Below are 21085 nucleotides of genomic sequence, written 5' to 3' on the forward strand. Positions count from 1 at the left end.
ACCAAATATTCATTCTGGCTTTTGCCCTACTTTCAATTTCCTAACTATTCTGATGCTCTAATGCACTAAATGAGTAATGACAGCACTGTAGTTCTTGTTTTTTCATGTGACGGAACATTCTGAAATTGCACCGATAAATTAGGTCCATACAAAATTAAAAAGTATACTTTTTTAACAAACAAACAAAAAAACAATAAATTAAAATTGGTTTAGGAGTTAATGAATCAGTTTAGGAGTTAATGAACCGCAGGCTAAATAATGAATTTACTATTCAGTTGGGAATTTAAACAAACAACAATCTTATTGTTACAGATGTTTTTTCCAGAACTCTTCACTATTGTGATGGTAAGCTTCAAATGCACTGGTAAATATTATTTCTAATTTAGAAAATAAAAAAATACTGCATTTAAATATTTTAAATAGCTAATTTTTCTTCATCTCTGTAATGCTGAACTGAGATTAAAAATGGTAATAAGCTACCTTTCAAAGTTCATGTTTCAACCACATTTAAGAAAATGTCAGGAGAGTGGTAAGTGAAATAATAAGTAAATTGAATGTGTAGCTAACATCTCTAAACAGATACAGAAAAATAAGAAAGCCAAGGAAGGTATTTTCGAGTTGAGTTCAATGGAATTTAAGCTCAACATTAGCATTAAACAATGATTTGGAATAAAATAAGAGAGCACTGCTAGTTAAGTTTAAAAATGAAATGAGAGCTGTTAGAATACAAATAGGAATGAAGACAAATCATCTTTTTATATATGACTTATGTGAATAACTCTTATTCAAAATAGCCAAAACTGGACTCCAAAACTTGATCAGGTATGGTGACAACACAGAAGAAAAAAGAAAGGGAAGAAAAGAAATAAGAATTTGAAAACAGGGCAGTGGCAGTTTACTCAAAGGAATGAATAGTACCATTGGACAAAAACATAGGAAAATATCAGCAAAACTGTCCGCACACTCCTGTGTCCAATTTGTGGACTTACAATCTGTTAAAAAAGCAAATGGGTCTGGAGAGAGCTAAAAGAATGATTATATGTCTGAGAAACTGTTAATCTAAAAGATGAGTTGTGCCTTGATCACAGTCTACAAGCATTTACACAGGGAAGAGATTTCAAATAACTCCTTAGCTGCAAGTGGTATAGAGATCCCTAGTAGAAAAACAAAATTTTTTCATTCTGAAAGTAAATAAAAATGGCAATAATCTATTTCAGAACACAGTTAATTTCCTTCATTTTGTTTATTTGTTTCAAGACTGTCTAGCTTTCCAGTTCACTACTAAAATCTGAAATGTAGTCCTGGAGACTTACACTACATAACCATAGTCTTAACATTCAATTTAGTTTCACGTAGAGGTACATGATACATCTGTAAGGGTGAAAGACATTGCAGAATGGAACAAATGTTACCTGAGTACTACAGCTCTAAAGAATATGCTGATGGAACCAGGTAAACCATGCAGATTTTCCTCAAACTTGTTGTGACAAGTTTTATCAATTTCACATACTCCAACATCTTGAACTTAGGAAACAAACAAACAAACAAACAAACAAACCCACAGAATCAACAGAGTCAACAGGACACTCTGGATGAACTTGGAGCTTCTCAAGGAGGAAGTTAGAAGTGTCCCCTGGGAATCTACTCCAGAAGGTTTTGATGTTTGCTTTTTTAAAAGTACCTTTTTTAAGCCCAGAAGCAGACAATCCTGTTGCACTGCAAGTCAGGCAAGTATGGCAGAAGACTGGCCTTGGTATAAAAGGAACTGTTATTGGAAATAAGGCAGAAAAAGAAAGGCAAGGTCAAGATTCTTAGGGAGGGGAAAGAGTGGCAGTTAGCATCTGCAAAAAGAGAACAAGAAAACTCAAAGCTTGGCTTGTATTGACACTGGCCACTATAGAGTCAGACAACAAAGAAGGCTTCTTCAGTCTTGTCAGCATATAGTAGTTTAATCCAGCAAGCAGCAAAACACCACACACTTGTTCATACACTCCTGCATCTCTCAAAGGGATGGGGGTGAGAACCAATAAAAATAAAAGCAAAGTAGAACTTGTGAGTTGACATAAAAGCTAATTACTAAGAAATGGAAGAGAAAAAATAACAGTAATGATACCTACATGTAGATCACTCTGAAAGTAATGCCTTCTACTTATTTTCATGGAAACTTGTCACAGAGCTATCTAGATCAATCCATGCCTGTGACAGGGGGCAGCAGGCCCCTGGATTCAAGATGGGAAGGGAAAAGGGGAAGGGTAAAGAGATGGGAGCTGGGCCCAAAAACAGAACAGCGGCAACGATCTAAGGAACAAAACTTAATTTTACTAAATATGATATCAGAATGCAAGATAACACAATATGATACAATATAATTGGAATTGAGGCTAATATATCAAAGAAGATAAGAGAGAGAGTGACCAAAAGAGGGTGAAAGGTCTACTTTGAACTGAAACCGCACTGCTGGGGAGCACCCACACACTGCCAGGCAGTGAGCGAGAGAGCCAGAGAGATCCCATGATCCCAGATCCCATGACTTCATCCCATGGCTTCTCTTCCTCTCTGAATGTGAAGTCCCCTGGGGTATGCAGTTCTTGTCTTCTGAGAACCAGATATCCAGAAAGTTGCCAGTACACAAAACTGGAGTATTAACTCTTTAATTCCCTGTGCTTTACATGATGTTATGATGTAGAATACCAACAACAAAATTGTAAAACCATGACAAAACTATGACAGATTAAAAGAGAACAATGACATTATTTGATACAGCAAATTCTAAGCTGTCAAATGCTATCTTTCAACATAGTCACCACCATTAGCTGTGCATTTCCACAAGTGATGAACAAGAGCCTGCATGTTGTGCTTGCAAAAATCTGGACCAGTAGACATGATCCACTATTTCACAGTTGCTGTGACAGCATCACTGTTAGGAAAATGTTGTCCACATAGTCTGTTTTTCTTGGGCCAAACAGATGGAAATCAGAAGGCATCAAATCTAGACTGTGCAGTGAGTGTGGACAGTCCAGCCAAAATTGGAAGTGTGTTCCAAGATCTTCAAACTGGTATGAGGCCAGGTACTTGTGTGTTGCAAGAATGGTTATATTCTCTGGCCTGGCTCTAGAAGTTCAAGCCTTCAGCTTAATCAGCATCATGATGTAAGAGTCAGACTTGATGGTTTGCCCAGGTTCTAGGATATCCAAAAAGATTATTCCTTGCCTATCCCAGAAGGCCATGCACATCACTTTATCTGATGATGGCTATGTCTTGATCTTTTTCTTAGATTAGGAATTCACATGTCCATGCACTTGCATTTTGACTCAGGTTTGAACTGATGATACCACATCTCACCACCAGTAATGATGCGAATCAGGAAACGTTACCTTCAGCCTTGGATTGGTTCAGTAGGTCCTAATAAATTTGAATATGATGTCATGGTGTTATTCCTGTTCCTGTGTATTTGCTAGACCCATCGGAGGCAAACTATACAATATTCTAACATTACCAGCATTGTCTCAAGCATACTGAAGCCAGTATTCAGCTTTTTACACAGCGCTCTGGCTGTAATCTGCTGATTTGTGCAGATGAGCTGATTGGGAAGCTCTTCATTTCATGGTATGACAGCTCTGCAAGGCTATCCAGAAAATGGCTTATCTTTCACAGGGCGGTTGCCACAGCTGAGAGACACCACCCACTGCCTCACTGAACTCACATCTGCTGTCTGGGCTCCATAAACATTCATCAAGTACCTATCGATGTCACTGGTTGCTATTTCTTCCTCATGGAGGAATAATAATACCATTAACTCATACAAACTTCCACGTAAGACATTTTTTTGTCAGACCACTTCCCTGCTGCCTCCTGTCACATGCCAACAAAATGAAACAGCATAAAAATGAGAACATTCAGTCTCTAATGCCATACCATCAACATTCACCTTTGATATGGACACACATAATAAAATAGGAGGCATTACTTTTGGTAGTGCTTGTACATACATACATATATAAATTCATCAAGCAGTGATGGCAACTCAATTGCTCACCATCCACTCTTAGATGCCCAGCCAGTCCCTGGACATTGGATGAGGCCGTTAGCCAACTCCCCACAGTCATAGTTTCTCACATGATGTTATGTAGTATAGAATATCCCTTGTCTAGTTTAGGTCAGCTGTCCCAGTTCTGTCTCCTCCCAGCTCTTCATGCCCCTCCAGCCTCTTCACTAGCATGACAGTATGATAAGATGAAATGTCCTTGGTTCTGTGTAGAGCAACTCAGCAACAGCTAAAATATTGGTGTGTTAGCGTTTTTGTTTTTCTCGTAAAGCTGAAACACCATCACAACACACATTGTAAAGAAAAATTAACTGCATCCCAGATGCAACCAGGACACCACAGCAAGAGGTCAAAGAAAAACTCTCCACTGATATTTGATAAGATGATCACTTAACAAGTAATGAGAGCAAAAATAAGATTAAGGTATTTAATGTTTCCTGTTACCTCAATCTTTAATATCAGTGGTAGATCCTCAGTTGCACTGTTGTCCAATGTGGAGGACCATGACTAATGGAGAAGTGAATTTCCATTTGTATTCAACAAAATTGTAAAGGAACAACTGTAAGTTGCATTAGCTCAAAATTCTTAAGTCCATGGATCCTAAAGGGGTATATTGCAGGGTGCTGGAAGATTTAGAGAACATTATAGCTGAACTCCTGGAGTTGTGGGAGTCTGTGGAAGTCTTTTCTGACTGGCAGTTAGCCAACTTTATACATGACAAAAAAAATGGCAGGAAAAAAAGCCCAGGAAACAACAGACCTGTTTGTCTAGGAAAAATTGTGGAAAAGATTGTCCTGGGGGTATTTAAAGATATTTGAAGAACAAAGTTCAGACATAGTCAACGTGAGTTCATCAAGGGAAAGTTCTGCCTTAGTAATTTGATCTCCTTCTACGATAATGTTACCTACAGTATGGATGAAGGAAGAGTTCAATTTTAGGGCCAGTTCATTCTAAGTGTTTTCCTAAATGACTTGGATACAGGACTTGAAAGTAGACCAAGTAAGTTTGCAGATTACACTAAACTGGGAAAAGCTGTTGATTCCCTTAAGAATGAAAAGGCTTTGCAGAGAGATTTTGGTAAATTAGAAGGCTGGGAAATTACTAATGACACAAAATTTAAAAAGAGCACATGCACCAAGAACAGAGCTAACCTGGCTATATTTACACACTCAGGGACGAGGGCTGGAGAGCAGCCCTGCAGAAAATGATGGGTTCTGGCTGTTAGCAAGTTGAATCTGAGTCAGCAGTGTGCCCTGGCAGCCCTAAGGGCACACTCTGGGGTTCATCAGGCCCAGTGCTGCCACAGGGAAAAGAAAGAGGTTGTCCCACTGCTCCTCTGCACTGGTGCAGCCTTACCTTAAGCACTGTATGTAGGATGGGTGGCACAAGAAAAGAAGGAACTAATAGAGATTTCCAAAGCAGGGCTCCAAAGATGGTGAAGGGTCTACAGGGCAGGACATAAGAGGAGCAGATGAAGTCACTTAATCCATTCAGCGTATAGGTGAATAAGAGGAAACCTCATGGTTGCCTATATCTTCCTAACAAGGCAGAGCAGAAGAAGAGGTGCTAATCTCTTCTCTCTGGTAATCAGTAGCAGGATTCAAGGGAATAAAGAAGGGAGAACTGGCAATGACAAACACTAGAGAAGGCTAAGGTAGTCAAAAAGTTCTTTCCTCAGTCTTCATTGGCATGTCTCTCAAGTCTCTGAATCAGGGTACAGCTGGAGAAGTGAAATCACACTGTACAAGAAGAGCAGGCTCAAGACCACTTGATGAAACTGAACATGAGCAGGTCTATGTAATTCAAGGACATGCATTCCAGGGATCTGAGGCAGCTGGCTGATGCAGTTCCTGAGCCACTTTCCACCATATTTGGAAAGTCATGGCTGTCAGGTGAAGTCCTCAGCGACTGAGGAAATCGCTGAAGAAACATCACTTCCAGTTTCAAGAAGGCCTAACAAATTGGCTGGATGGCCACAGCCAGAGAGTTGGGCAGACAATTGGCTCTATGTCCACTTGCAGGTAAGTAGTGACGGTCTCCCGCATGGTTCCATATTGAGTGCACCTTCAGCAAGTTTGCAGGCAACATCAATCCAAAGAATGCAGTTGACACAACAGAAGGAAGGGATGCCATCAAAAAGGACATGAACAAGCTTTACAAGTATGCCCAAGTGAGCCTAATGAGGTTCAGCAAGGCCAAGTACATGTCCTTGACACTTGGATTAGGGAATCCCAGACATTAGTACAAACTAAGAGAAGAACTCCTTGAATGCAACCCTGCACAGAAAGATTTGGGGCTTCTGATGGAAAAATGTTCAGTGTAAGTCAGCAGTATGCACGCACTTGCAGCCCAGAAAACCAAGTATATCCTGTATTGCATCAAAAGAACTGTGGACAGCAGAGTGAAGGAGTTTATTGTCCCTCTCTACCCTTGCATGGCCCCATCTGGAGCATTCCATCAGGTTTGAAGACCCTAGGGCAAGTAAGAGCTGTCAGAAAGGGTCCAGAGGAGGGCAAAGAAGATGATCAGCAGAGCACTTCTCCTGCAAGAAGGGCTGAGGGAGGAGGGAGGCTCCGGAAAGACTGTGGCCTTGCCTTTTTTTACTTAAAATATGATTGATTTTTTCTTTATTCTGAGTCTCTGAAACAGTCTTCCTAGCAAGGCAGATCATGCCCTATGCCTGTCAATGTTCGCATTGCATTCGGAAAATACTTTTTTGGAAATGCTTCTGGAAAATGCTTTTAATAGTAGATTTTACCTTTTGGTTAACCTTTAAGTGAGGTCAGGCTATTGGACACAATTATATTTGTAAGTTCCTTCCAACTGAATTACTCTAATTTCTTTTTTTTTTTTTTTTTTTTCCAGAGGAAAATGCTTTATGATATGTGTATCTCTAAAGTAATAGTATGAATTTACAGCTATCCAATTGTTTTACCAAGAGAGTCCTTAAAACCATTTCTATCTTAATTCTCACATACTCCTTCTATCAAGCCTCCCTGATCCTATTTAAATACAATATGCAAACTTTATCTTTCTGTCTTCCTTTTATTTTATGACACCATATTCTAAATATGACATTGTTTCACCAGAATAAGTCAATTTAAGGGAAAACTAAACAAAATCTCAGAGGATCAAAAAGAACTATAGTGAAGAAAAATGATCAAATTACTACTTTACTCATAGGTACCACTCCAGCCTGTGTGGGCAGCAGAGAATGTGAACGCTGTGGGCAGAAATGGGCTTTGCTTTCAGTTTTACAGAACAAGTGTTGAAGTAAGTCTGGAAGATAACCTTTTTCTTTAAATGGCTATGATGTCTCTTTGTTGAATAAAAATCTTTATTACATACATGTTATGCTCTTTACATTTTGCATTAAATATTAGTTCTGCAAAATACTGGTAATCAAGACCATATTTCTAACTCTGGCTACCAGAACCAACTGGCATGTGTGAGCATAATGAAGCCTTTTCAAAGCACTCTTGCTTGTTCTATTACCATGCTAGACAAAAAGGAGAAGTAGGTGAGTTTTAGCAAGTCTACCACAGAATATGGTTGGAAATAACAAATGTACATTTTTACTTGAAAAATTACAAAGAAAGCGATGTTTATCTCTCTAAACAAAATTACTTCACTCAGTAAGGTAAGTCTGTTGTCCAAGGGTGTTTTTAAGTTATGACAAAGGAGCTTTTCTGCGATTGTAAAACAGAATAATGCTCTCTGAATTAACAAAACATGCAATTGTAGCCTCATGTGGGGTTAGCTATACCATAAAACTGATGATGTGCAGAGGGAGTCTGGATTAGCAAAACATTCCCACAGTCAGCAAACCACACTGATATGATTTATTAACAGCTAAAGCAGCTCTGAGATGGTAGGTAGTATAGTCTGGAAATAAAACCACTGAAAAAAATGCCAGAACAGATCTCCAATTCCTGGCTGTGGTACTGACTTACTATCTGATCTCGAACCAATCACTTCCCCATTTTCTGCTTTAATTTCCTTAACACTAATCAGCAAATACTTCAAACAAAACCTTTTTAAAACTAACAGATAAAAACGTAGGAAATACAGATCAGAGTACTGTATTACAAAGAACATCAGAAAAGTGTATCTTAAAAGCATAATTAGACTTTCCAAAAGAAGTTTTTTACCATGTAGTAAGGTTACAAGAAATTTAAAAAGCTCTCTGGTCAAATGCACTGTCTGCTAAAGACATCTTCAAGCTACTGTCTCTTGACTGCCTTAACTAAAACCTCATTTGCCTGATTTCAGAACTCTCCTGATTCTTCTCATGAAGACTCACAAGGGAAAGAATGGCAAGTGAGAGGAACAAGGTGTTAAATTCTTTAATTTGTAGTATCTTGCAGTAGAAACACATCTCCCAAGTTAAGAAGTGCAGCCTTGGACAACAAACTGAAACATTGGTCTAATTTTCTGTATTTTCCCATTAAACTAAGACAGATTTGAAGATCAGATGTGGGACAACAGCCAATTTTGTCAAACAGTGGCATAGAAATTCTCACTCTCCTAGCAGTGCCAGTGGTTTAGGCTTTGAAGAATTCAGTGCTTCTTCAAGCTGCTGTAGGAGATGCAAACACTGAAATTGATTCAAGAGTCAAGGGACAGATGAGAGGTCACTCAGCAACACATGCTTCCAGTAGTACACAATTGCTCAATTATTTTTGGACTGTCAAAGAGTACATTGAGGTGGAAGAAACTCTATTTCCCTTTAGTTCTGTTCATCAGCCCAATGCCCAACTTACGACACTTGGCCATTCTTCATGCCTTGGCATAATTCACTCTTTCCTGCTACTCAGACTTTTTCTTTGCCATCTGGACTCTTTCCCCATCAACATGCTCATTGCTAATATTAGTTGGGGTCTGAAAAATCCCCCTCCAGTCTGCCATTCCAGAGATGCTTTCTAATTAATGGAAATTTTATTACGGATAGTTTTATCTGGTTTTATTACCGCTTGCATCTTTCAGGGCAGTTCAAAGGAACCTGAATGAAGGACTACCACTTAATTAATATAGAAATGTGTAAAAACTGATCCTCACACAACAATCAGTGGTGCAGACAGAACAATGATAAATAATAGAATGGAGAACGAGTTACAAGTGAAGGATGTGGTTTTTCTTTAGGAAGGTAGGAGATTAAGCTGCAAAAGTACAAAAAAAAAAAAAAAAAAAAAAAAACCCAAAAAATCTATGTTTGTAGGCGATCTGGATTTCAGCATTCCCTGCTTCTTAGCATGTTCTCCAAAGCAAGAAAATTCACAGAAGCTTTTTTCTGCTTTGGACAACTGAAATTTAGATATTGGAGTACTTAGAATGTAACCTAATTTTACAAAATGTATATAACTTCCAGTGACACTGTCCTGAATTAGAAATATATATTGAAGTATATATTGAAATTATATGCAAACAAATAAGGCTTATTTGGAAGGAACATTGAAAGTTCATCCAGTTCAAGCTCCATTGCAAAAATGGAGCTGGGCCCAACCCTAGACCAGCTGAATCATCATTCTCCTTCTCACTGGAAAATGGCTGTGCTCTGTTCAAACAAGATGCCTCTTCCTGTGCCACTACGGTGAGCCTAAAGAACACCTGCCTGGGAGAAAAGAGATAAGTTGGAGGCAGGTGTCCTTCTGAATCTGTGAACTGTCTGATAGTGTTATAATTAATCACAGATCTGAAATCACACTTCTGTGTTGGCAAAGTAAGTACTGTACATTGGGCACACAGGCTTTACTAGGTCCATTACAAAGAAGTATAACATAATGATGTGATTAATGTCATGCTGATCCAGTTCTGAATCCCCTAGATATGCTTTTGTCTTTTGAACAAATGTATCTGCAGGACTGTGTATGCTGCCTTCTGAATACATGCAGAAAGAAGCATCTAATCTACAGTCCAAGAAGAAACAGGAGAGTAACTGTAATTTCAGATGTTTACCAGCTGCAACTATTGTATTCCACCTCTTTAGCACCATCTTGTTCTCAACATTTCAGCCTCTAAAAAGACTTTCAATTAACTTCCATTTTCTAATTCTGGAAAGATGCCTCGAGTTTTACTCTTTCTTATTCAAAACTAAAGTCTGTGTTGATCATCTATCAACTCTTTTGATCAATTCTTGATCCATAATGTTCATACTATGTCATTCCTTATTTTTTAATGCTCATCCTTCTATAATAATACCTTGTGATAAGAATAGCTGCATCAACTGACGACATGTCTTCTCCCCAGCTTGTTGACATTTCTAAGTGTATATCATTCTTTTTGCCAAACTCTTCATGCTGCCATTTACAAAAGCTTTCCAGCATTTTTTCCCCATGATGTCCAATATACATATCTGCCTAGAAATGAAAATATTGATTCTGTTAAAATTGTGATTCTGTACAATACAATTAAGGACTTTTTTTTTACTGAATTTGCAAAAGTATACACCCTTTCATGGCACAGTGTATACATGAAAGCTTCTGTTTCTAAATTTAATGCTACCCTTCTATGTTAAACACGCAGATGAAGACACTGTACTGAAATGAGTACAGACAATCTGTTCTCCTAAACTCCTTCCCCCTTTACTCAATAACTTTTCACTATTGATTAAGAAGATTAGAAGATGAAGAATTTGAACATGAGATTTCACTTACTATGAGAATATAAAATACTATATTTTAATATTTTAAAATTTGAAACACAAATAGGGAGATTTCTTTTTCTTATGAACTAATTAAAATACAAAAGGATTCCCATAATACTTCATAGGAATGACAAGAAATCACAGCACCTGTGATGTGACTGGTTGTGACTGTGACTGTTGACTAGTTGTCTGAAAAATAACATTAACTCTCCTACCATCCACTAAGTTTTAAAAAGTTTGTCATTGAGTTATGTGAATATACAAAAAGCAGTACATAAGCAGCTTGATTTCCATAGCAATTTTTTTTCTTTTCTTTTAGTTACTTTCATCTGCAAGCATAGGAATCTCAGTATATACAACGTACAGATTAGCAAAAACTTGGTCTTTACTGGGGTTGTCAAGCACTGTAAATAATACATAAAGAAAACTGAGAAAAGCTGTTGGCTATTAAAGTAAATGAATATTACAAGCCTTCACAGAGCAACAAGATGAAGCAGCATTGTCCTCTGCAGACTAAGACAAAGGTGATGCGTACTTACTGGAGTCTCATGAAGGAGGACAAGCTTAGTAACCCGAAGATTAACTTGTAGTCCAAGGCTTTTGTGCTGGAAAAGGTTAAAAACCTAAGAAGGAAAAAAATAAAATAAAATAAAATAAACAGGCAATTGTTTTGAACACAACACATTGTAGACTAAAAATATTAAAACTGAGAGTAACTAAAAAATTCTAATATTGTAGTGAGTTGCTTTTACTTCCAGTGACTTCAACAAAGCCTAAAGCTAGTGTATTTTGTTATTAGGCAATATTGCTTCTGGGAGAACAGAAAGAACCTTTCACACTGACAACGGTCATAACCACTTTGTGAAGGTTAGCCAATTTCTCCACATACTTGCACGTGCACATAAAGTTATTCACATGAAAATTGTTACTCATTCAAATGCGAGATCATTGCAATAGCCCTTCCTCTCATGCAAAATATTTTTTTTAATTATTCCTCAGTTTATGCTCTTTCAGAACATTCGTTCCTTGTACGTGACAGATCCTTGTTCTTGCTGCACTTTATGCAGTGCAGCAACAGCTGGGAGGGGCTGTAGTCAACTCAGTGCCTTAACTTTTTTTCACTGTGATGATCACGTAATCCTTCTAAATGACAAAGTTGCATTTACATAGCAAGCACAGATCATAATAAATCATGCAATACCCCAGCTTTCCAATAATATCATAGCCTTCTAACCAGAAAATCACCTTGGTCAGATCCCATTTTCTAGTTTCATCGCTGAAGTTATAAGACCAGATGGTGCAAACTGATGTGCAGCATCATGGTTTTATGTTGCAAAATATACGTGTTAAATCTTGACAGCCTGCTAATGGTCATGTGCTGACTGTCTCTTTACAGGTAGTCTGTCAGGATAATAAAAAGGAGCAATGAAATCAGTTCATTACGCATCTGCTGGTGGCAAAAGCCAAAATGAATTTTAAATTTCTTACCATATTTAAGATGGTCAGAATAAATCTTCTGGCAGCATCTTTTCCATGATACAGAACCATAGCTGGATCTGCTACCACAACTGTTTCTATATTGTACTCCTGAGGTAATTTGTAAGAGTATCGTTTTCCTCTTCCACTTTCTGATACTTTCTGATTCTTGGATTTTCTTTTATCTGTAACATAAAAACACTGCTTGAAGAATACATCTTTCAAAGTAGCCCTCGCATACCTTAAGGATTTGCTACCTGTAATTAGAGCATCACTCTGTGTGCAATGTAATACTCATGAACGCTAATACATTCTTATTTAGCACTGCCAGTGCGATTAGGCTTGGACTGATTGCCTGAATATAAGCTTACGTGAGGGAAACAAGATCGTCATTCAGCTGCTCAGATAGACAGTCAGATTCTTTGCAACCCACTGCATGACATATCTATAAAATAGTAGGTGCATCCTTGTTTGCTTTATAAGGTAGAGTTAAATTAATATTCTGTTTGACATACAAGTAGTCTCACTGAGGCTGAAGAATCACTGTCTATCTGCATAAAGCATACAGAAAACATACAGTCAATGTATCTCAGCATAATAGATGATGAATACAGATTTGTCACAAACTGAGTACCACAAAAATATGCAGAAAAATTCACTGATCTGTAAAGATGAAAGACTATTTCAGATGAATGATGTCAATAATATGCAGGATAAAATATGACTCTTTTTTGTGTTTTGTTTTGTTGTTGGTTTTTTTTTTTCAAGCTGCACTAACAGGATTTCAAAGTCATTGCTACTGTCACTATAAGTATACCATATACTATATATACTATATATATATATATATATAAGTATACTATATACTTATATTATACACTATATAAGTATATACAGTATACTACTATAAGTAGCTAAAATATTTTTCTTTAAGTGTATGATCTCCAGAAATAAATAAAGTCTTGGGTTTTTATTTCCTAAAAAGAAATACTAGATAAATCCATAAACAATCTAAATTTTAACCTTCCACCTTTTGATCTTTCAGTCAGCATGCTTAGCCTTATATGGATAGCTAGCCCCCTGCTATACTTGTGTTTGCTGGCTGGATCCAGAGCCTAGTGCACAAAACAAAGCATCATACTAGTTTTTTTCATGCTTTTGAGAATAGTTTTTAATGAAGCTGTACTATCAAGTATCCATATTTGTGCCAAGAAAACACACCCTACAAGCTATACAATTATGACTTAATACACAAGCATTTAAGGCTGCTTGAGTAGGCTAAGGCTCTGAGTTTACACAGTGAATTCATTTGGGTTAGAAAAGATTTGTCATGAGCCATTTGGTCAATATCAATATCAATATCAGTATCAATATCAATATCAATACCACTGCTTTTAGGAGCAGTGACTGATTCCAGTATATCTTCCAACAACATCATTTGTTCATCATTCACTTCTTCCTCACTAATAGCATCTATCGGTTGAAAAGTTTTAATTTAGTATCAGCATGGAAGTCCTGAGAAGTTTGCTATTATATTTCTCTAATATTTTACCTAGAGATCTAATTTTTATTCAGAACTGAAGTAAGCAACACCTATTTAAGTCAGTGTTTTGCTAAATGCACCACAATCCCAAAAACTGCTGTACCCTCTATTTTTGGGGTTGTTGTGGATAAGAAGACTGCTCAGCTTCACAGACAAGCTGGCTGCAAAGGGCAGTCAGTGTCCCTCATTTCCTCAGATATCTGTTGGATTAACAAACCAAAGGAAGATCTGTTCTTGGCCAGTCAGCCTTATACAAATTGCTGGAAAAATTCTCCATCTTGTGAGACCTCATTTATCTGAAAATTTTAGCTCTTCCTCCAGACTCTTAAATAAATAGAATTGCTAATTTTAGTAGCAATGGCATCCGAACAACTGCTGTGATTAATTCCACCTAACAGACCAAACAGGTTTTAGGCAAAAATACTTGACTATTCACATATACAAAAACAGAATTGCTCATTAATGCATAACAGATAACGACTCTGTAAAAAAAAAAAAAAAGTATCTATATTGAGATTGCATGTAGTAAAATGATAAAAGTCAGATTAACCAAAAAAAAAAAAAAAAAAAAAAAAAAAGCAAACAAAACAAAACCAAAGCACTGCTTCTTGGATGTTAAGATGCAGAAATTCAGTTTATAAACTAAATTACTATACAAAAATAAAAAATAAATGTTACCAGAACACTGTGACCAGTAAGACTTTGACTTTTGGTGCATTTATAAAGAACATTAAGATTTCATTCAATTTATTACTTAAACGCACAATCTGGGACTGAAATGAAATCTAGAAATACTCCAGTACCCCAGCCAAGAAGTCTAAAAACATTTGACATTCAATAGTCTCTCAAAATAATAGTAATTAATAATAATAATAACCCTGAAAATTCCACCACTGCAGCAACAGATTGCTCAGAAGTATCTGAGCTGACATTATGAAGAAGTTATGACTACAAGACTCTGACATACTTGCCAGCCCTTAGGTACAAGAGTATTTCCTAAATCTACTCGAATCTGGCACAAATAAGAGAACCCATCACCATCAACACCCAGGATTTCTTTTCATAGGGAAAGGAAAAGGGATGCATTAACCTTACAGAAATTGCACTATTCTGAAGAATGTAATGGAAAGCAACCACGGAAGCAGCACCAGTATCCTCTAGCACAATGTCAAAAATCTACATCTACAACTAAGATTATTTATGCATTTCATTTCATGATTATTAGATGTAAACTGCATTTACAGCAAGGACTAACACAGCTATTGCAGCTGCAGGTCCATTCTTCATTCCACTAAGTCAAACTTCTGCTTTTGGTCCAGCAAAATTTGCTAATTTTTTCCTACAAAAAATAGCATTAATTTAAGACCATAGTCTGATTGTAACTCAGAAGAACTGAATATTGCTTATTGTCAGAACAGAGAAGTAGAAGAGCCTTCCGGTCTCAAACAAAGAAAGGAATCAAAATTCACATCTACTGTATCTTGTGCAAGCACTCTCACTCATCAGTTTGTGTGAAACAGAACAACCATTTTAGATTATTTTTTCTTCCTAGAGAACTTTTGCCATGACCCAGCTATAATGCACAAACAACTTCAGGCTTGAACAAGAGCTTCATACTAAGATGAAAGAACAGTGCATAGTTTCTCAAGGCAGATCTAGGAGATCTTTGCTCTAATAGCAACTGCTTTTCTCACAAATCCTGTGCAACACATCTGTGAACTGGTTTGATTTGAAAGGTATCGTGAATGGACCGTGTGCTACAGAAAGGTGCAGAGTTTGAGATCTGTGTATGTGCAACTGGCTCACATAAGTAAGTAAATCATACACGTGTTCAGTGAAAAGACACACATACATCCCCACAAATTCAGAAAGTAAACGTTTTCATCAGTCCTATTCTCTCCCTCCACCAAACAGCAAGAAAGAGAACAGCCCATTTGCAAAACCAATTCCTTTGCTCTCCTCAGATGACTTTGGCTATGTAGTATCTTTCAGTACAGAGCACAACAGTTACAGACAACAAACAATACCTTCATTGATTGCCTCCCCTAATTCTGCATGAAAAACCATTACACATATTATATAGTGATCCTTCAGCACCTCCAACAAAGACATTCATTCCTTCTAACAATCACAATTCATCATTGGCAATATATATTTGCTTGATATGTAGCCAGTCTTTGAAATCAATTTGGCTTCAAACCAGCAGCAAAAATGCCTGTCCCATGGCACCTACTCTAACACACCAGAACTGCAGAAGCAGGAGATCCTGTTGTAAGATATTGCTGAGAAGTAAGCATATGTAAGACAATCGTTACATTGTGTTGGACAGGTACAGCTGTCCAACAGGTACAGCAGCTTATGTAAAATCTGAGTATCTGAGCATCAGATGAATCTGCTGTTTTTCTTCATTAACCTACTTACTTGACAATTTGGTTTAAAATTCTCAAATATTGCTTTAAAAGACTATTTTGTTGTTTTGGTTTTTTTTGTTTTTTTTTTTTTTTGTTTGTTTTTTTGTCTGTTTGGTTTTTTTATTCCTTTCTGCAATCCACTTTTAGGCTGTACCCATAAAATTAATTTTCTGGTGATGTTAGTGATGCTGAATATTGTCACAACAGCAGCTGCTCTAAGTGTAGACACCACTTTTATCAATATACCTTACTGCAGCACCACGATGTAACACAACTTGTAACATCAAAGGGAGGGAATAATCTTGCTAGTGTAACAGAATTAGTCAGAAACTGCAGACATTTAAAACCTCCCGGAAATAAGGTTATGCCAGAAGATGCTAATCAGTTATTCACAGTTTGAGCTATTTTTAAATTCCAGACTGGTAGTAGAGATAATAAACCTACTTCAAACAAATATCCGAATCTCTGTTGACAGACTATTTGCACTGTCAGAGCCTTGGGCATAAGATTACTAGAAGAGGATAAGCTGACTTTTCCATTTTAGAAGACACAAGAAAGTGAAAGGCTGACTGCTAATGAAAATGACAGAAAAATAATTTCCTTACAGATGAGTCTGCATCTTTATTCATTTTCATGCATGCCATGGATTGTTATATAGCAGATGCTCGTGTTTGTTTCTATGATAATTTCCTATAACATCATTACAAATATCCTCAGCTCATGTCTACTCTGAAGAAAAGAAGCCATCAATTAAGCAGGAACAGCAGAGTATTATTTTCCACAAAAGCTCCTTTCTCCTCTACACTGAACATTACTAAGTGATCATTATGTGCCAGACTTTTTTTGAAGCCCCTTTTCTTGGAAAAACCGACTGTTTCTACCACCCAGTTAAGAAGATGAATTTCACATTTATTTTAAGTGACAATAAAAGATGAACACTGTTAGAAAGGTCATTTAACATCAGTGTCTGACTTGCATGAACGTTCAAAATGTTAACGACTGAAACTGTGATGATGTATGTGCTTATGTTCTAAAACTGAATGGTAAGTACAAGCACTGCACATAGTAAGTAAACCAGCAACTACCAAGACAACAGTACGAAGACAATAGACTGGGCCAACAAGTTGGTTGCAGTTGTTAGACTGAAATAAAATGGCCCCAAATTTTCTACTTTCAAATCTAATGGATCATTGTACTTGTCTATTCCACAACAGAAGATTCCACCTTTTGACAGATGAAACTGCAGACTCAGTATGCCACCTTGAAGTTGACAGTAAGTTACTACTATAAATATAATCAAATATGCTTTTGTTGGTTTTTGGCTACTGCCTGCAGATCTTAAATACATGTTCACTACATTGTCTGTTCAGTAAGATTTGTGTATTACCTGTAACAACACCACAGTACTGATTCTGAGAAGTTGGTTTTTCAGTAATTTTCTCCTCTACAGACCTTTTTCGTCTGTACACCCTGTGTGCATGACCTGTCACAGCCAAAGTGTGATTGAGTGGCTCAATAAATATGAAGTCCTCATTAATCTGTATAAACCCCATCTGCAAAGGAAAAGAAAAGGAACATAAGATAAGAATTTAAGAAGCTATGTAATTGTGCACACAGTTCACAGAACCAAAATAAACCAAAAAAAAACCCAAAACACACATAGAAAAAAGCCATACTCCATTTAAGAAAAATCTTTGTTTTATTAACCTTATTAGCTAGGTGACTACCTTTATATTTTTACAAGTCTTCTTCTTGACTGAATTGGAATAAAACAATAAATTCAATATATTTCAACAAAACTTGTGGGTGGGTGGGTGGCTACATGCCAGTAGTAGATGCACAACAAAAAATCTGGAATGTTAAAAGCTTGCTTTGGGAGACCCATGGGGTCATTTAAATATGTACAGTATGTACACAAAAGTCTATACACTACTTCAATAACTCAGTGTATTGTCACATTTTTATAACCGTATTAAATGAAATAACAGAAATAATTTGGGGAGTACGAAAATACATTTTGAACAACTATGAAACTATTTGGGGAGTGTGAATACATTCTGAACAACAGTGAAACTCTACAAGTCTTATTACAGCACTCTTTTTGCACATTTTGAACTTAAACAAGTAAATAAAGTAAATAATTAAATACTTAGATACAGAGACAGCAAGCAAAGCTGAATGCTAGCAGCTGAAACAAAAAAAAAAAAAAAAAAAAACATTCTACTAAAACCATTTAGCTTTTTTTTCCTTTCCCAACACAGTTATGCTCACAAACATACAGAAGAATCTAGTGTTCCAGATACATATCTACTGTCACAAGAGTTTGGCTAAAGCTAAAATAAATAAGCAAATAAATGTAATTAATTTATATAATTGATGTAGAACCCTAACTCACGTCAAATTGTTAAAATGCCAAATATAAATTCCTATTAGAGTCACTAACACTGGGAGGATCAAAGTGCTTTCCTGTGTTGTTTTTTTTCCGTCTGAAAATATCATCAGCAGGACTGATGATGAACTTTCTCATTCTCCAAACTGAAAAAATGTATTAAAGAGTTTTACTACAATAAGAAAATGTGGTACACCTGGCTAAAAGAAGCAAAGACCTCTTCTGTATGTTTCCATGCAAAACAAAAGACAGAAACAGTGAAGACTTTTGTCACCTCTGGAATTATGTAGGTGGCATCATCATGTTGAATATTCTGCCATCAAAAATAGATTCAGATTCAAACAAGAAAACAAAAATAGTTTTTATGGGAGTTATAAAGTATTCTTCTTTCAAACTTTCTTGGGCACTATTTTTAAAACAAACAAGCAAACAAACAAAGAAATAAAACACAATAACCTTTCCTTTCTCCACTAACATCAAATAAAAGGGAATACACGTGGCCATACTAGCTGCAGAAACCTGAATGGACATTGAAAATTCATCACTAACACTGTACAGAAACTTTTAAGTAGTTCAATTTGTTGACCTTTAGGTCAGCTCACCTTCACCATGATGTGTGAATATTACACAAAAGATTAACTACATATATCTCATAAGGCATTTTCTGTATACATACCAGCTAGCATTTCTAAATATACTGAATAAAGTTACAATGATATGACTGTACTAATATTTAACTATAAAAAATAGTATTGTTTAAACTATTATTTAAAAATACAATTTCTAAATATATGTAAAATCTACATTTGAATTTTATGTCTAATGCTGAATTTCACATGGACAGAATTTTGTACATATTTTTCTAAATCACAGCGTATTGAATTTTACAAAAGGTGTTGCAGTTTATTAATAACATAGAATTACAGAGTGGTTTGGTTGGAAGAGACCTTTAAGATTATCTAGTTTAAACCCCTCAGTATAGACAGGGACAACTATCAATAGACCAGGACACTCAAAGCCCCATCCAACCTGGCCTTGAATACCTTCAGGGATGGGGCGTTCAAAACCCTGCTGGGCAAACTATTTAAGTATCTCACCATCCTCACTGAAAAGAATTTCTTCCTTATATCCACCCTCTTTCAGTTTAAAACCATTTTCCCTGTTCAATTCCTCACCCAGCAAGTGGTCCATCCATCTAATCCATTTTTCTTCAACTGAATGCTTTGCAACCAGAATGCTTTGCACAAGTCCTGATAGATGACATCGGTTGCTCTTCCTTTATCCACTGACGCTGTAACTCTGTCATAAAAGGCCACCAAGCTTGTCAGGCATGGCTTGCCTTTCGTGAAGCCATGCTGGTTACCACCTATCACCTCATCTTTATTTTCCACGTGCCTTACTAGGGCCTGCAGGAGGATCTGCTCCGTGATCTTGCCAGGCACAGAGGTGAGACTGACTGGCCTGTAGTTCCCTGGATCTTCTTCTTCTCTCTTCTTGAAAACGGGGATACGTTTCCCCTTTTTCAGTCAGTGAGAACTTCACCAAACTGCCATGACCGTTCAAATATGATGCACAGCAGCTTGGCAACTTTATCTGCCCGTTCCCATAGAACCTGTGGATGGACCTCATCAGGTCCCACGGGCTCGTGCACCTTCTGGTGCTCTAGATGGTCTCAAACCTAATCTTCACTCACAGCAGGCAGATGTACTTTCTCCAAGTTCTTCCCATTGTTTTCTGCAACTTGGGTGGTGAGGCTGGAGCTCCTACCAGTGAAGACTGAGGCAAGGAAGTCTTTCAGAGCCTCAGCTTTCTCAGCGCCCCTCATGACCATGCCTCCAGTTTCCTTACAGAGAAGGCCTACCTCTTCCCTACCTCTTCCTTCTTTTTCACCACAGTTACACTTGTAGAATTTCTTCTTGTTTCCCTTGGCTTGAATTATTTCTGTCTGGGTTTTAGCTTTGCTAACCTAATATCGTGCTATTTTTCATAGTGTTTGGAAATGTCTGCTTGGCCAGGGGGGTTTTGGGCCTAGCTTATTTTAGGTTGTCAATCCAGAATGCCTTGAATTTCCTCCTTCATTGGCTATCCTCATATTTCCTTGGAACAGTAAGCTAGATTCTCATGTAGTACCTATTTGTCAGTGCAGGACCACCGTTGACAACTGCCGTATTCTGATTTCAGCACCGTTAATTGTCACAGACCCCATAAGTTTCCTTCTGGGTGGAGAATCACAAGGCAATTGTTTTGTCAACAGAATCAATTAGACCAAAGTGCTCTGGAGCTTCCCATGCTTATTTGGCTGTAGCACTCTCTGTTTTGTTGTTTTACATTCCCTGCTGCTCATGTGTGCAGTCCTTGTCTCCTGTTCCTACACAGAATGGAGATGCAGTTATTCCACCACTGATTGTCGCAGCGCTTCTGAATTTAAAGGGAGGTTTCAGATCTTGGTTCACCATTCAGTGTTTAGGGACTAAATTTATCACTTCGTTGTCAATTTTCATGAAACTAATATTGTTCTAAAAGAATCTGCACAAAATGTGAAGTGGGGCTAATACGCACTGTGCTGTTCTTGTGCATG

The 21085-nt window shown here is 37.2% G+C and overlaps 1 protein-coding gene across 1 annotated transcript in view; it reads right to left on the reverse strand.

Moving 5' to 3' along the window:
- ADAMTS19 (ADAM metallopeptidase with thrombospondin type 1 motif 19) overlaps window positions 1–21085 on the reverse strand; it is a 158228-nt gene that overhangs the window by 107144 nt on the left and 29999 nt on the right. The window contains exons 3-6 of the mRNA XM_052700979.1: window positions 17506–17671; window positions 12177–12349; window positions 11228–11311; window positions 10244–10401 (exon numbers count right to left, since the gene is read on the reverse strand). Coding sequence (XP_052556939.1) covers window positions 10244–10401; window positions 11228–11311; window positions 12177–12349; window positions 17506–17671 — 581 coding nt within the window. The remainder of the gene's footprint in view (window positions 1–10243; window positions 10402–11227; window positions 11312–12176; window positions 12350–17505; window positions 17672–21085) is intronic.

The sequence above is a fragment of the Tympanuchus pallidicinctus genome, unplaced genomic scaffold, assembly GCF_026119805.1.
Source record: "Tympanuchus pallidicinctus isolate F22 unplaced genomic scaffold, pur_lepc_1.0 scaffold4, whole genome shotgun sequence".
Lineage (NCBI taxonomy): Eukaryota > Metazoa > Chordata > Aves > Galliformes > Phasianidae > Tympanuchus > Tympanuchus pallidicinctus.